The sequence below is a fragment of the Panthera leo genome, chromosome D2, assembly GCF_018350215.1.
Source record: "Panthera leo isolate Ple1 chromosome D2, P.leo_Ple1_pat1.1, whole genome shotgun sequence".
Lineage (NCBI taxonomy): Eukaryota > Metazoa > Chordata > Mammalia > Carnivora > Felidae > Panthera > Panthera leo.
In genome coordinates this window covers 11,149,912-11,165,518 of record NC_056689.1, presented here as the reverse complement: position 1 = coordinate 11,165,518, position 15,607 = coordinate 11,149,912, and the positions used below count along the sequence as shown (strand labels likewise).

At 35.0% G+C, this 15,607-nt stretch overlaps 1 protein-coding gene across 1 annotated transcript in view; it reads left to right on the top strand.

Annotated features, from left to right (window-relative positions):
- RYR2 (ryanodine receptor 2) overlaps positions 1-15,607 on the top strand; it is a 765,551-nt gene that overhangs the window by 536,172 nt on the left and 213,772 nt on the right. Inside the window, exons 39-41 of the mRNA XM_042907783.1 lie at positions 2,203-2,308; positions 9,015-9,158; positions 11,125-11,398. Coding sequence (XP_042763717.1) covers positions 2,203-2,308; positions 9,015-9,158; positions 11,125-11,398 — 524 coding nt within the window. The remainder of the gene's footprint in view (positions 1-2,202; positions 2,309-9,014; positions 9,159-11,124; positions 11,399-15,607) is intronic.

The window sequence follows — 15,607 nt, the reverse complement described above, 5'->3', positions numbered from 1 at the left end:
TGCTGGGCCTTAAACAGCCTAAACGGATTTAAAAGAGTTTAAATTTTTTCATACAGCATCTTTTTCCTGACCACGGTAGAGTCAACTTAGAAATCAATAAAAGACAGAAAACAGAAAAATCTCCAAATACTTGGAAACTAAACAACACAATTCTAAATAACTCATAGTGTAAGGAGGAAGTCTTAAGGAAAATTTAAAAATCATTCAACTGAGGGGCGCGTGGGTGGCTCCGTTGGTTAAGTGTCTGACTTCGGCTCAGGTCATGATCTCGCAGTTCATGAGCTGATCTCTGTGCTGACAGCTCAGAGTCTGGAGCCTGCTTGGGATTCTGTGTATCCCCTCTTTCTCTGACACTCTCTCTCTCTCTCTCTCTCTCTCAGATAAATAATAAAACATTAAAAAAATGTTTAAATCAATGAACTGAAAAAAAATGAAAGTAATCACATATCAAACTTTGTGGGAACAGCTAACACAGTGCTGAGAGGATAATTTATGACATTAAATATTTACATTTAAAAAGAGAAAAACACTCAGTAATCTCAGTTGACATCACAAGCATTTGGGAAAAAAAAAAAAGGGTAAGGGTGCCTGTGTGGTTCAGTTGGTTGAGTGTCCGACTTTGGCTCAAGTCATGATCTTGTGGTTCGTGAGTTTGAGCCCCACGTCGGGCTGACTCCAGAGCCTGGAGCCTGCTTCAGATTCTGGGTCTCCCTCTCTACCCTTCCCCCAACACCCTCTCAAAAATAAATAAACATTAAAAAATTTTTTTAAAAAAGAGTGAAATAAACCCAAAGCAAGCAGAAGGAAGGCAATAACATAAAGGCAGAAATCAATGAAAATGAAAACAGGACAACAACTGAAAAAAAATTAATGAATCCAAAAACTGGTTATTTAAAAATACCAACAAAAGAGAGCCAAAGCATAAGAGACTGTTAAAAACTGAGAACAAACTGAGGGTTGATGGGGGGGGGGGGGGGTGGGAGGGAGGGGAGGGTGGGTGATGGGTATTGAGGAGGGCACCTTTTGGGATGAGCACTGGGTGTTGTATGGAAACCAATTTGACAATAAATTTCATATATTGAAAAAATAAATAAATAAATAATAAAAATATCAACAAAATCTACAAAACACTGAAAAGACTGACAAAGATAAAAGACACAAATTATCAGAAATGAAATGAGGGATCACTACAGACCCTGAGGACATCAGAAGGATCATATAGCAATATATGCATGCATTCTGTGTGATTCCATTTATGTAACGTTCTTGAAATGACAATAATACAGAAATGGATAACAGTCAATTAGTGATTGACAGGAATAAGGGATGAGGAGCAAATAGGAGGGAAGTGGGTGTGGTTATAATGGTATACCAGGAAGGATCCTTGAGGTGCTAGAGTTGTTCTCTATCTTAACTATCAATGTCAGTCTCCTGGTTGTGATTCTGTACTACTGTTTTGTAAGATGTTACCTTTGGGGGGATTGAGTAAAGGGTATATGTTATCTCTTTGTGTTATTTCTTAAAATAGCGTAGGAATCTACAGTTCTCTCAAAATAAAAGTTAAACAAAAAATTCATGTAAAAAATTCTAAAAAGAAAACAGTTGTTTCTTCGGGAGAATTTGCGAAACAGCAACATTCCTTTCTTTTCTTCATTCAGAAGTGTAATAGTTCTATGTCTGAAGCTAAAACCAATTGAGGATTGTTTCTTGAATTTGGTTAATTGAACTATTAATGTTATTAAAAAGCAAGTTATCCATTATATTACTTTTCTATCGTATTTAGAATTTTTTTGCCTTTGCTACTATATCCTTCTCAAAAAGAATTCTTTAAAATATTCAGTAAAGTTTAGAAATTAGCTAGAAAAAAGGAAATCTAGGAAAAGCACAATAAAATATTTTTAAAAATAACATTTAGATTTTAGTTGATTTAAGAACCCTAAGTATACAAGGGTCTAACATATTGTGGATTTGAGAAAGAGGAAGCAAATTATATGACTATGTTGCAACAAGCGAGGCTTTGAATAGTTCTATTTATTTTGTGGTATTTGTTATACTGAGTGATAATGACTTTTCATCTTTTGGACTGCAGTTTATGAATATTCAAAGATTGAACATCTTTGGTGTTTATGATCTTTGCTGTGTCTTTCCTGATTTCACTTTTCTTTTACTCTTGTTCTTCCTCTTGTTTGTCCAAACTTTCAGATCAATATGCTTCTCAATTTTAAGGATGACAAAAGTGAATGTCCATGTCCTGAAGAAATCCGAGACCAGCTCTTAGATTTTCACGAAGATTTGATGACACATTGTGGTAATGTTTTCTTGACTTACAACTCTTTTTAAATGTGTTATTGATTGATTAATTGATAATTGACATACCACCACTATATAATTTTAGAATATACGGTGTGATGGTTTGATTTGCATATCTTATGAAATGATTGCCATAATAGGTTCTGCTAAGCTTCCATCTTCTCATATGGATGCATTAAAACTTTAGAAGGAAGAATAATGGGAAAATTTTTTTTCCTTGTGATGAAAACTCTTAGGATTTACCTTCTTAACAATTTTCCTGTATTTCATACAACAGGTTTAGCTGTAGTCATCATGCTGTACATTGCATACCTGGTACTTATTTAACCTATACCTGGGAGTTTGTACCTTTTGACCAGTTTCCTTCAATTCCTCTCTCCCCACTCCCCACTTCTGATAACAAGTCTGCTTTCTTTTTCTCTGAGTTTGTTGTTTGCTTATGTGTTTGTTTTGGTTTTTAGGTTTTATACATAAGTGAGATCATACAATATTTTTCTTTTTCTGTCTGGCTTATTTCTCTTAGCATAATGCCTTCATGTTCTGTCTTTGTTATCACAGATGGCAGTATTTCCCGGTTTTCTGGCTAAATAATATTCCGTAGTATGTATATACCACAACTTCTTTATCCTTTCATTTCCAGATGGACACTTACATTGTTTCCATGTCTTGGCTATCGTAAACAATGCTCCTGTGAGCATGGAGGTGCAGATTCCTTTTCCAAATTAGTGTTTTTGTTTCATTTGGATATGTTTTAAGAAGTGGGTTACTGGATCATATGGTAGTTCTATTTTTAAAATTTTGTGAGGATCCTCTATACTGTTTTCCACAATAGCTGTACCAGTTTACAATTCATCAGCAGTGTGCAAGGTGTTCTGTTCTCCACATGCTCACCAGCATTTTGTTAATCTTTTGACTTTTCAGTGGTGGCCATTCTAATAGGTGTGAGGTGCTTTGCTACCTGATTATGGTTTTGATTTGCTTCTCTCTAATGACCAGTGATGATGTTGAGCATCTTTTCATGTACCATTTGGCCTTTCATATGTCTTTTTTGGAGCTGAAGAAACATCTATTCAAGTCCTTTGCCCATTTTTTAATTGAGTTGGGTTTTTTTGTTTTGTTTTGTTTGCTATTGAGTTATAGAAGTTCTTTATATGTTTTGGGTATCAACTCCTTATCAGATATATAGTTTGAAAACATTTTTCCCCATTCTGTAGGTTGTCTTTTCACTTGGTTAGTAGTTAATTTGATGTAGTCCCATGTGTTTATTTTTGATATTGTTGCTTGTGGTTTAGGTGTTATATCCAAAAAATTATTACCAAGACCCATATCAAGGAGCTTTGTTGCTGTGTTTTTTTTCTAGAAGTTTCATGATTTGGGGTCAAACATTTAAGTCTTTAATCCATTTGTAGTTAATTTTCATGAGTGGTTAAGATATGGGTCCAGTTTCATTCTTTTAAATGTGAATATCTGATTTTCCCAGCACCATTTATTGAAGACTGTCTTTTTCTCCATTGGGTATTCTTGGCAACCCTGTCAACTAACAGTAAACCATGTATGCTTGGGTTTATTTCCAGGCTCTCGATTCTTTTCCATTTATCTATTTGTTCATTTTTATGCCAGTTCCATGCTGTTTTGATGACTCTAGTGAAATCAGGAAGTGTGATACTTCTTGATTTGCCCTTCTTTCTCAGAATTTCTTTGGCTATTAGAGGATTTTGTGATTTCATAGAAATTTTAGAAAGGTTTTTTCTACTTCTGTAAAAAATGCCTTTGAAATCTTGAGAGGGATTGCATTGAATCTAAGATAGCTTCTGATAATATTACCATTTCAACAATATTCTTCCAAATCCATTAACAGAAGATACCTTGCCAGTATTTGTGCCTTCTTCTTTTCACCAATGTATTATAATTTTCAGCATAGAAATCTTTTGCCTCCTTAGTTAAACCTCTTCCTAAGTATTTTATTGTTCTTGATGCTATTGTAAATGGGAATGATTTTTTTAAATTTCTCTTTCAAAAATTTCATTTTCGGTTTATAGAAACACTACATATTGTTGTCCTGCAACTTTAGTGAATTCATTGATTAGATCAAACAGGTTTTTAGGTTGAATCTTTAGGATTTTCTATATAAAAATCATGTTGTCTGCAAATAGAAACCATTTCATTTATTCCTTTCCAATTCATGTACCTTTTATTTCTTTTTATTCCCTAATTGTTCTAGCTAAGACTTTCAGTACTGTGTTGAATAGGAATGGTGAGAGTGGGTAACTTTGTTCTGTTCCTAATCTTAGAGGGAACATTTTTAATATTTCACCATTGAGAAATAAAAGCTATGGGTTTGTCATATTGGCCTTTGTTATGTTGAGATATATTTCTTCTGTGCCTAATTTGTTAAGAGTTTTTATCATGAATGCATGTTAAATTTGGTTGAGTGTTCTTTCCAACGTGCCTACAGAAATGATCATATGATTCTTTTCTTTCATTCTGTTATTGTGGTGTATCACGTTGATTGTTTTGCATGTGTTGAACTATCCTTGAATCCCAGGGATAAATCATGCTTGATCATGGAGAATGATCCTTTAAATATGCTGTTGAATTCAATTTCCTGGTATTGAGAAATTTTGCATCTCTATTTGTCAGGGATAATGTCCTGTGGCTTTCTTTTCTGGTAGTGTTCTTTGCAGTTTTGGTGTCAGGATAATGCTGGCCTAGTAAAATGAGTTTCGGAGTGTTTCCTCCTTTTTGATTTCTTTGGAAGAGTTTAAGAATTGCTGTTAATTCTTCTTTAAATGTTTGGTAAAATTCACCAGTAAAGCCTTTCTTCATTGTGAGATATTTGAGTACGGATTCATTTTCCTTAAATTGCTCTATTCAGAGTTTCCATTCCTGTCTTGGTAAGGTGGATGTTTCTAAGAACTTTTCCATTTCTTCTAGGTTGTCCACTTTGTTTGCTTATAATCTTCATCGTAACCTTTTATAATCTTTAGAATTTCTGTGGTATCTTTTTCATTTTTTCATTTACAATGTCTCCTTTATCATTTATATTGTTGTTAACTTTAGTCCTGTTTCCTCCCCCGGCCTTGGTTAGTCTACCTAAACGTTTGTCAATTTTGTTGTTTTTTTTTAAAGAAATAACTCTTATTTTGGTTAATCTTTTCTATTGTTTTTTGATCTATATGTCATTTATTTCTGCTCTAATCTTTAATATTTCCTTTCTTCTGCTAACTTTAGGCTCTGTTCATTCCTCTTTTTCTCGTTCCTTAAGCTTACACTTCGGTTTATTTGGGATCTTTCTTGCTTCTTAATGTAAGCACTTATGTATTGCTATGAACTTCCCTCATAGAACTGCTTTAGTTGCCCCCATAAATTCTGGCATGTTGTGTTTCCAGTTTTATTTGTCTCATTAAATTTATTTCCCCTTTAACTTATTCTTGGATTCATTGGTTATTCAAGAGAATGCTGTTTAATTTCCCTGTGTTCATGAATTTTCCAGGTTTCCCCCTGTCATTGATTTCTGATTTCATGCCTTGTGGTCAGAGAAGATAACCAGTATAATCAGCCCTCTTGAATTTACTAAGACTTGTTTTATGGCCTAGCACATGTTCTATCCTAGAAAATGTTCCATGTGCACTTGAGAAGAATGTGTATTCTGCTGTTGTTTAATAGGATGTTTTCTATATGTCCTCTAGGTCATTTGATCCGTACTGTTGTTAAAATCCACGCTTTCCTTATTGATTCTGTCCTGGATGATCTATTCATTGTAGAGAGTGGGGTATTAAAGTCCCCACCTATTATTGTATTACTCCTTATTTCCCCATTTAGTTTTGTTTTTGTTTTTGTTTTTGTTTTTTACCTTTTGCTTTATACATTTAAGTACTCCAGTGTTGGGTGCATAAATATTTATAGTTGTTATATCTTATTGATGTATTGACCTCTTTATCATTATATAATGACCCTCTTTGCCTCATTTTACCATTTTTAGTTTAAAGTCTCTTTTATCTGATGAATGTATAGCTTCCTGTGGTATTTTATTTTGGTTTGATTATGTTTTGGTGGGAGTTGTTGGTTTTTATTATTATTATTGTTATTATTATTATTATCATTGTTATCATTATTTTTAGTTATTTGCTTGAAATGCCATTTATCATCCCTTCACTCTTGGTCTTTGTCTTTAAGGCTAAAGTGAATCTCTTATGGGCAGCATATGGTTGGATCTTATTTTTATTCAGCTATTCTGGGTCTTTTGGTTGGAGAATTTTATACATTTACATTTAAAGTAATTATATTGCAAATAAGGACTTACTATTACTATTTCATTATTTTTTGGGTTGTTTTGTAAATCAACTTTTCCTTTTTATTTATCCTGCTGTATTTTGTGTTTTTGTGTTGATATCTTTTGTTATGAGTATGCTTGCCTTTTTTCTTGTGTTCTTTTGTATAATTATTATAAAATTTTCCCTTGTGGTTACCATGAGGTTTATGTAAAATACCGTAAAGTTATAACAACATATTTTAATTCATTTAAAAAAGCTAATTTTAAAGAAGAATCGTGAGTTATGCACCACTATTACCTTACTGTAAAATCTAATTTTGATTATATGCTTACCATTACTGGTAATATTCTACCTTTTTGTGTTTTTATGATCTTAATTAGAGTTTTTTGACTTCCATTCAAAGAACTCCCTCTGACATTCCCTATAAGGCAGATTTGGTGGTAATTAACTTCCTTAGCTTTTGTTTATTGGGGAAAGTATCTATTCCTCCTCTTTTTCTGAAGGACAGTGTTGCTGGGTATGGAATTCTTGGCTTATAGTTATTTTCTTTCAGTGTTTTGAATAAGTGGTCCCATTCTCTCCTGTCCTGACAAGTTTCTGATGAGAAATTTGCCAGTGTTCTTATGGGAGATCCCTTTTACATAACTTCTATCTTTTGCTGCTTTTAAAATTCTTTTCTTGCCTTTGCTTTTTGACATTTTAATCATAATGTGTCTCAGTGTAGCCTTCTACAGGTTCAACACCTTTGGGGTCTTTTGGGCCACATGGATCTGCATGTCCATTTCTCTCCCCAGATTTGGGAAGTTTTCAGCCATTATTTAAATATACTTTCTGGCCCTTGTGCTTTCTCCTTTTGGAATTCCCACAATGTGAATATTGTTTCTTTCCATTTTGTCCCATAAATCTCATAGGTTTTCTTCAGACTGCATGATTTCAATCGACCTATTCTTCAGGTTTTTGATTCTTCTTCTGCATATTGAGTCTACTTTTGAAACTCTCAGTCAAATTCTTCAGTTACTGTATTTTTCAACTCTAGGATTTCTGTTTATTCGTTTTAATGATTACTGTTTCCTTGTCAAACATCTTGTTTTGAACTGTTTTCGTAATTTTGTTGAGCCGTCAATGTGTATTTTTCATACACATGTACTGATACCAAAGTTAATATAAATGTAAATAGGCTCAGAAATATACATGATGCCTGTTAGGAGTCCATATAAGAATATTTACTATGCCAAAATGGTTAACTGACCCTGTGTGGGAAGTCATAAAAAGTAGAGAGATCACAAAGGCTTTAGTACTAAGCAGGAGGTAACCAACATCTTATTTTTATTTTTTCTCTTTTCTTCAGTGGCAGGGAATGGGAAGGGGGGATTGGGACATGTAACCAGATGCTTCTGGCAAAGAGATGAGAGTTAGGTTGATTTAGTCTAAAGATATTTGATCACAAATAGTTGTATTTAAACCAGTTGTGGGGCACTTTTTAGGACTGGCCTAAGAAATGTGGCACATATCTTTTGAAATTAATTAATGCTTAAGGAAATCCTTTGTTAAGTTATATGTCAGTAGCCCAAATCTATTAGGGGAGCTTTCCCCACCTTTCATTCTAAGAACTTTTAAAATAGAATTGACTTGTTCTCAACATGTGGTGCTTTTTCCCTTTAAGCAGTGATACGAACAAACTGTCCCAGTGAAAGAGAATTAATTAGTCATTTATTAGTCATTTGTTAAGTGATATATAGCACCAGTGGCATTATTTTTATTTTAGTTTAGTGAAGAGAATACAAGCATCACCTTGCATATTAATTTAACTTATGAATGAAGAAGACTAAATGAGTGGCAGAAAAGTTATACTATATATCTGTTATAAATAAAGGGATGCTCTAAAATGATAGGATTATTGCTTAAGACGTAAAGCATTTCGCTGGGTTAGGATAGCTAATTATGCCTACCATCGTTTCTCTCAATTTGTTAAAATACCACTGTGATTTTTAGAGGCAGTTGAGGAGGCTGACAGTTCAGGAGATATTTTGGGGAGGGCAAAGCTGTAAGTTTGTGCAGATAGCACCTGAAGTCAGACATGCCTGAGGGTTAGCCTAAGGGTCAGACTAAATAGCAGAATTGATCTGGACTCTTAAGAGTGTTTTTTTTTTTGTTCTCTGTCTCATTTTATAATTTGTCTCAGCTGCTAATAGCCCTGGGCCCATTGGAACAGGAGAAAAAGAGAAAGGAGGATGTAGAGGCCGGTGTGTGGATTTTACCTGAGAGCTAGTGAAAGAGTGCTTAACTCTGTCTTGTCAAATGTTCTTGACATGACAGCATTGCTTTAAGCTATGCGTGGATAAGTTGCAAAACCAGAGCATTTTTCTCCTAAATGTATTTCTTTCAAACACATTTTTCTTTTCTTCGTTCTCTTTGCTTTTCTCACACCAGGAATTGAGCTGGATGAAGATGGGTCTCTTGATGGAAACAGTGACTTAACAATTAGAGGACGCCTGCTGTCCTTGGTAGAAAAGGTGACATACCTGAAGAAGAAACAAGCCGAAAAACCAATTGAGAGTGGCTCCAAGAAATCCTGTAAGCAGTATGGAAGGAAACTGGCAAAACAACCCAACTGCTGACATTTATTTCTCCTTTGAGCTAACATCATACTAGATGAGCCAGTGAGAAAATTGAGTTTGCAGCTTCTCAGAATCAGATTCTTTTTCTTAAAGTTTATTTACTAATTTTGAGAGGAAGAGAGAGACAGAGAGCAGGGGAGGGGCAGAGAGAAGGACAGAGGATCCGAAGCAGGCTCCAGGATGACAGCAGAGAACCCAATGCGGGGCTCGAACTCACGAACCGTGAGATCATGACCTGAGCTGACCTGAGCTGAAGTCGGGTGCTTAACGAACTGAGCCCCCCGGGCGCTGCTAAGAATCACATTCTCAAGTAGATGTCTATGGCCGCCAGAAGTAGATAGGAGCATCCAACTGTATTTGTAGGAACAGATGGAGAGGTAGCAGTATTATAAGGATGGATGGGCTCCCTAGAGGACCAAAAATTTAGGTATTTGATCAGGGACTATCAAGAGAAGGTACAAAGTGGGTAATTTAGCTTTCATGTCTAAATATTATGCTATTGACTTTCAAATGTTCTTGCACCAAATTAAACTTTTTTGTTAAAGTTTAGATAGTATCTGTAACTATATTTTGGTTCTGTGATATTTCCTAAACCGTTACGCATTTCTGATGTATTTTTATCCTATTTAACTGAAGAGTAACAGCCGATACTCAGAAAATGAATAAGCACACTGGGGCTGTGAGTCTCAGGCATGGCACTCGCCCAGGAGGGGTTCAAGTAGTGGGTTGATGAGATCCTTCTTACTCGCTACCTCACATCGAAGTCTCTGTTCATTCTGTGAGACAGCACTGGTTTATGAACAGTTTTTACTGAAAGAAGAAAAATAAACTCATGAAGATTTTAGTTGTTTTTCGTTTCCCTTAACTTACAGTGAAAATCCTTCATCCATACAGCTACTTCTAAATGTTCAGTGTCACACGCAGATCTGAATCATGCCTTCTTCCAAATAAGAGTTCAGGATTTCCTATGAAACACTTTTTGTTATTATCTGGTTTATGGTTCTGACGTACTAAAATTATCAGCCTGGTTTTGAGACGTGTGGAAGTATACTGGCTATTTATCTACATTTCCTGTTTGGTTAAAATTGGTAGGTTTTGTTTTTCCTTTACTTCCTGTGTAGATTAAAGCAGGTAAAACAGCTTCTTTTGAAAATCTGCCAGTGTGTTAATGCCAGGAATCGAGTACCTCTTTGTGTATAAGTTGGTCGCATCTTTCTACTTAGCTTTGATATTTTTATTATTTATTTTTCGGAGGTTTGGAAGTTCTGTTGCTTTTGTCTGTATTACACTGTATGTTACATTGCAAATTTACATTAGAATAACTTTTCACTTGAATACAGCTTTACAATCAAATCCTTTGAAGACATTTTAACTGACAATTAGGGATCCAAATTATAGTAAAAATATAATTATATGAGGTCACTATTACAAATGGCTCAAATGAGGAGATAGAAAAATAGATAGTTCCTTGAGTGCACATGACTGACTTTATAAGGATGTATGGTGATGTCACATCTGGGAGGAAAATAATGGGACAAAGAAAATAACAGTGGAAGTAATAGACAGTTCATATTGATTACCCTATGGATTGCCAACAATAGTTTTGAAAAAGTGGCCATAGTTCTGAAACAGCTTAAATTCTTTAATTATAAGAATGAGTGTTAAGGAAAAGCTTGTGTGTTTTTGCCTTTTCATGTTCATAACTCATTTTTATTGACATATATATATGACATACACACACACACACACACATATATATAGCGTTTAAATGAAGTTTTTCTTCAAAGAATGTTCCTAGCCTTTTCATTTCTGGTATTAGGCTGGGGCTATGAGAGGTACAGCTGAAATGCCCAACTTACTTGTCTTCTCTCGTTTTTTGTTTTTTTTTTTCCTTTTAAACAATATCCGTAATGACTGTGCAGCCACTCTTCAGCAGTTGATTTCTGAGACCATGGTCCGATGGGCGCAAGAGTCTGTCATTGAAGACCCTGAACTGGTGAGGGCCATGTTTGTGTTGCTCCATCGACAGTACGATGGCATTGGGGGTCTGGTCCGGGCTCTGCCAAAGACCTACACTATAAATGGTGTCTCCGTGGAGGATACCATCAACCTGCTGGCATCTCTCGGTCAGATTCGTTCTCTGCTGAGTGTAAGAATGGGCAAAGAAGAAGAGAAGCTTATGATTCGTGGATTAGGGTAATTTATTTAACTACTACAACCTCTGTCTTATAAATGTCTTCCTTCTAATCATTTATTCCAGTAGGTGCACTGTACGTTTATTAATATAGATACACTGCTTAGAATACAGGCACACTGCATCGTATTGTGCCTTGCTTTATTCACTTCACAGGTAGTGTGTTTTTCACAAATGGAAAGTTTATGACCACCTTGCATCGAGCAAGTCTATGGGCAACTTTTTTTTTTTTTTTAACATCATTTGCTCACTTTGTGTCTCTATGTGTCACATTTTGGCAATTCTCACAATATTTCAGGCTTTGTTATTATATTTGTTATGATGGCCTGTGATCAGTGGTTACGACTCACCGAAAGCTCAGGAGATGTTAGTATTTTCAGCAATAAAGTATTTTTTAATTGAGGTACATATGCTGTTTTGTAAAACATAATTTCCCTATGCTTTTAATAGACTCTAGCATATTATAAACATAACTGTTGTATGCACTGGGAAACCAAAAAATTTATTCGATTTGCTTTATTGCAATATTTTGCTTTATTGCAGTGATCTGGAACCAAATCTGCAATATTTGTGAGATACACCTGTAATATGATTATTAAATGAGATTGTTGCTTTTCTAGACATTGTATTTTACAGCTCACTAGAAAAACGGCTAATTTTACAACTAGATGCTAAGGTGGCAATGATACAGCACCTATCTTAGAGGGTTTTTTAAATTAATTTTTCAGTAATGTACAATCATATATAAAAATACAGGTTAATAAAAACACATTAAACTCTGTGGGGAGACAAACACTCACCACAGGAATAAGGAATTTTGTCTGTATTTACTGGGCCTTGAAAAAAGAATGGGGAGAGAATTCAACATTATAGGTGTGCTTCGTGTGAATTTGGGGATTAACATTTATACCTCATGTGTAGCCTAAGGATCCCAAAACTGAGAACGTAAAAATTGGCCTCAAATCACTGTGCAATTTTCAAGGAAAAACCTAAATACTACCAGTGGTTAACTTACAATCGAAAATTGCAAAGTACATAAGGAAACAGTCTGCCTTAAGCAAGGGTCTGCAGATACAATACTGGTGGAGTCAGAACACCTATTTCAAAACTTCAGATAATACAGTGCCAGAAAGAGAACATAAAGTTACTGTATTTAAAATGGTAAAAATACAAAGGATAAATCAATTCTCCAAAAATAAATCATGGAAAAATGTCCATGAAAATTTGAAAAGGATCCAAAGATCTCTCTCTGCCCTCCCCTGCTTGCACTCTTGTCTTTCTCCCTCTCTCTCTCAGAAATAAACAAACATTAAAAAAATAAAGAAAAATTATTTTAAAAAAGGGGGGTGTGTGTGCCTGGATGGCTCAGTCAGTTAAGCTTCCAGCTTCGGCTCAGATCTGATCTCACAGCTTATGAGTTCAAGCCTCGTATCAGTCTCTGTGCTGACACCTAAGAACCTGGAGCCTGCTTCAGATTCTCTCTCCCTCTCTCTCTGCCCCCCCCCCCCCGCTCGCGCGCTCTCTCTCTATCAAAAATAAACATAAATAAAAGAAAATATAAAAAGGAAAAGATCCAAAGAGAACTTCTAGGAATGAAAAATGCATTAAAAACAGTGAATTAGTTAAATTAGGAAAGATATAGCTGAAGAGAAAATTGGTAAGTGGGATCATAGATCTGAGGAAATTATTTAGTACTGTAGCACTGAGAGGTAAAGATAAGAAAATGCAAAAGAGCAGTTTTGAGACCTAGGGGATAGTATAAGAAGGTCTACAATATGGTAAACAGGATTTCTGGAAAAGACAGAATAGATGATCTAGAAAATGGGGACATTTGAAGAGCTAGCTGTTGGCTTGAGTTTTTCAGAATCAATGAAGAACACAAGTTCACAGATTATCCTCAAGTACAGGTAGTTCCATATACCCACCTGGATGGAATGTAGTGAAACTGCATAAAACCAGTGATAGACTATCTTAAAACTAAGTTGAAAGAAAAGCCAGAATACTTACCGAAAACAGAACAAAACAAAAACAAACAACGACAACAACAACAGCAACAAAAAAACAGTATTTGGAATTCTTAATGGCAAAACTAAAGATCATTACTCAATGAGAAACCATATTCAAAATTCAGAAACCATATTCAAAATTCAGAAAATAACCATCAATTTACAATGTGTACTCAGTTGAGAATTCTTCACAATGAACTTGTGCTTCAAGGAGACTTGGAGATGGGAGTTTATAGCCCATATTTAAGAATTAGGGCAATACAAAGATATTTCAGAATATTTACTTACAGTTCCTCATCAAAAAACCTTCTAAAGGCTGTGCATTAGAGAAAAGGAAATGGAATGCAGAGAGAAAGAATGAGAAGCAGTAAGTTTTATTGAGTGTGTTACTGATGCATACATGCGTAAATATAGGAATCACTCACAAGATTGCATAATTCAGGAATATGAAAATACAAAAATAAAAGTTTAAGCTTTATCATGTCTGCAAGAATAATACCTAAACATTGGATGTAGAAATTGAATGTAAAATGTTGAAAAATGATAGGGAATACAAACATTCTGCCAAAACAGTTAACCTAGTTATATAAATATTAAAAAGGAGAATGAAAATAACTACTGACATGGATAAAATAGGGTATAAAGAAACAATAAAAGGGTTGAACCTAGAGTTCTTAAAACAAAACAAAACAAAACATTAACGGAATAGAATACTGTTTTCTTTGACCTAAAAAATAACATTGTGGGTAAAAAAATTATAGAAAGACTCAGATTGTGTAGTGTTATTTACGTGCATTCTAAGTTCAGAACATAATACTGTATATTGGTCTTGGAACTATCAAGTATTTGAGATCATTAAAATAACGCTGGAAGGTTCTATTCCAAAATCATTATCACTGCACACTAAAAATAAGTATACTAACAGGACAAAAGAAGGAGAACAGAAAAACCGAAACAACAAAAGCAAATTCGATGGTCTTTGTAATCATATGAACATGAATCTTATTTTTTAAACGTTTATTTATTTATTTATTTTGAGAGCGAAACAGAAAGACAATGTGTGAAAAGGAGGGGCTGAGAGGGGGAGACAGAATCCCAAGCAGGCTCCCAACTCAGCACAGAGCCCAACATGAGGCTCAGTCTCTCACAACCGTGAGATCACGACCTGAGCTGAAATCAAGAGTTGGACGCTCAACTGACTGAGACACCCAGGTGCCCCTGAATCTTGTTTTGAATACTAATACTTATATCTAACCCAAAAGGGCCTTGCACGTAAATGATCTTAATTCACCAAATGAGAAAGGAAGCCTTCTAGGAAATGAACTCTTTCTTGTCAAATGAACATATAGTGATAATATATGCTGTTAACACATAAATCAGTAGTGATAAAACAAAATATTTCTGAAACAAAAAGTTACGTCTTTGTGGTATGAGACATACTTCTCAAGGGACACGTTTAATGAGTGACAACCTGCCTACTGAGTGGTAGAATTATAAATCCACTCAACTTACTTGGAACTAAAGGCAAACAAGAGTTTTCAATTAAATATTTTCCAAAGTTCGGTCATGCAAAACGATTTCAATTAATGAAAGAACACATCCTGTGATTACAAGTGTGGTTTGAAAATGGAAGGTTCTCCTGCTACATGTGTTGCTGTCTTCCGTGAAGGAAAAGGAGTCCTTTCTTTACCCCATTTGTTCTTGCACGGAATAGATCTGACCTATTTTAGTCTTTGGCCCCGACATCATTTTTGTGAGTTGTGCTATCTAAAGACTCTTGTTATTGAAGATAAACTAAACCCAACTAAAAGTGAAAAACTAGGAGCACTTGAGTGGTTCAGTTGGTTGAGTATCGAACTCTTGATTTCGGCTCAGGTTGCAATCTCACGGTTCATGGGTTCAAGCCCCACATTGGGCTCTGCGCTGACAGCACAGAGCCTGCTTGGGATTCTCTCCCTCTCTCTCTGCCCCTGTCTCACTTGCTCTCTATCTCTGTCAAAATAAACATTAAAAAACAAAAGTGAAAAACTAAAACTAAAAAAAAAAAAAAAAAAAAAAAGGCAAAAGAAAATCATTATACAAGATTCATACTATTTCATTGTCTTGATATGCCTGGAGTACCTATAAGTTAGCATATGACTAAATCAAGAGGTGAGTGAGTCAAAGGAGATCAGATATGAAGGGAAAGTTTGTTTCCCTGTAGGC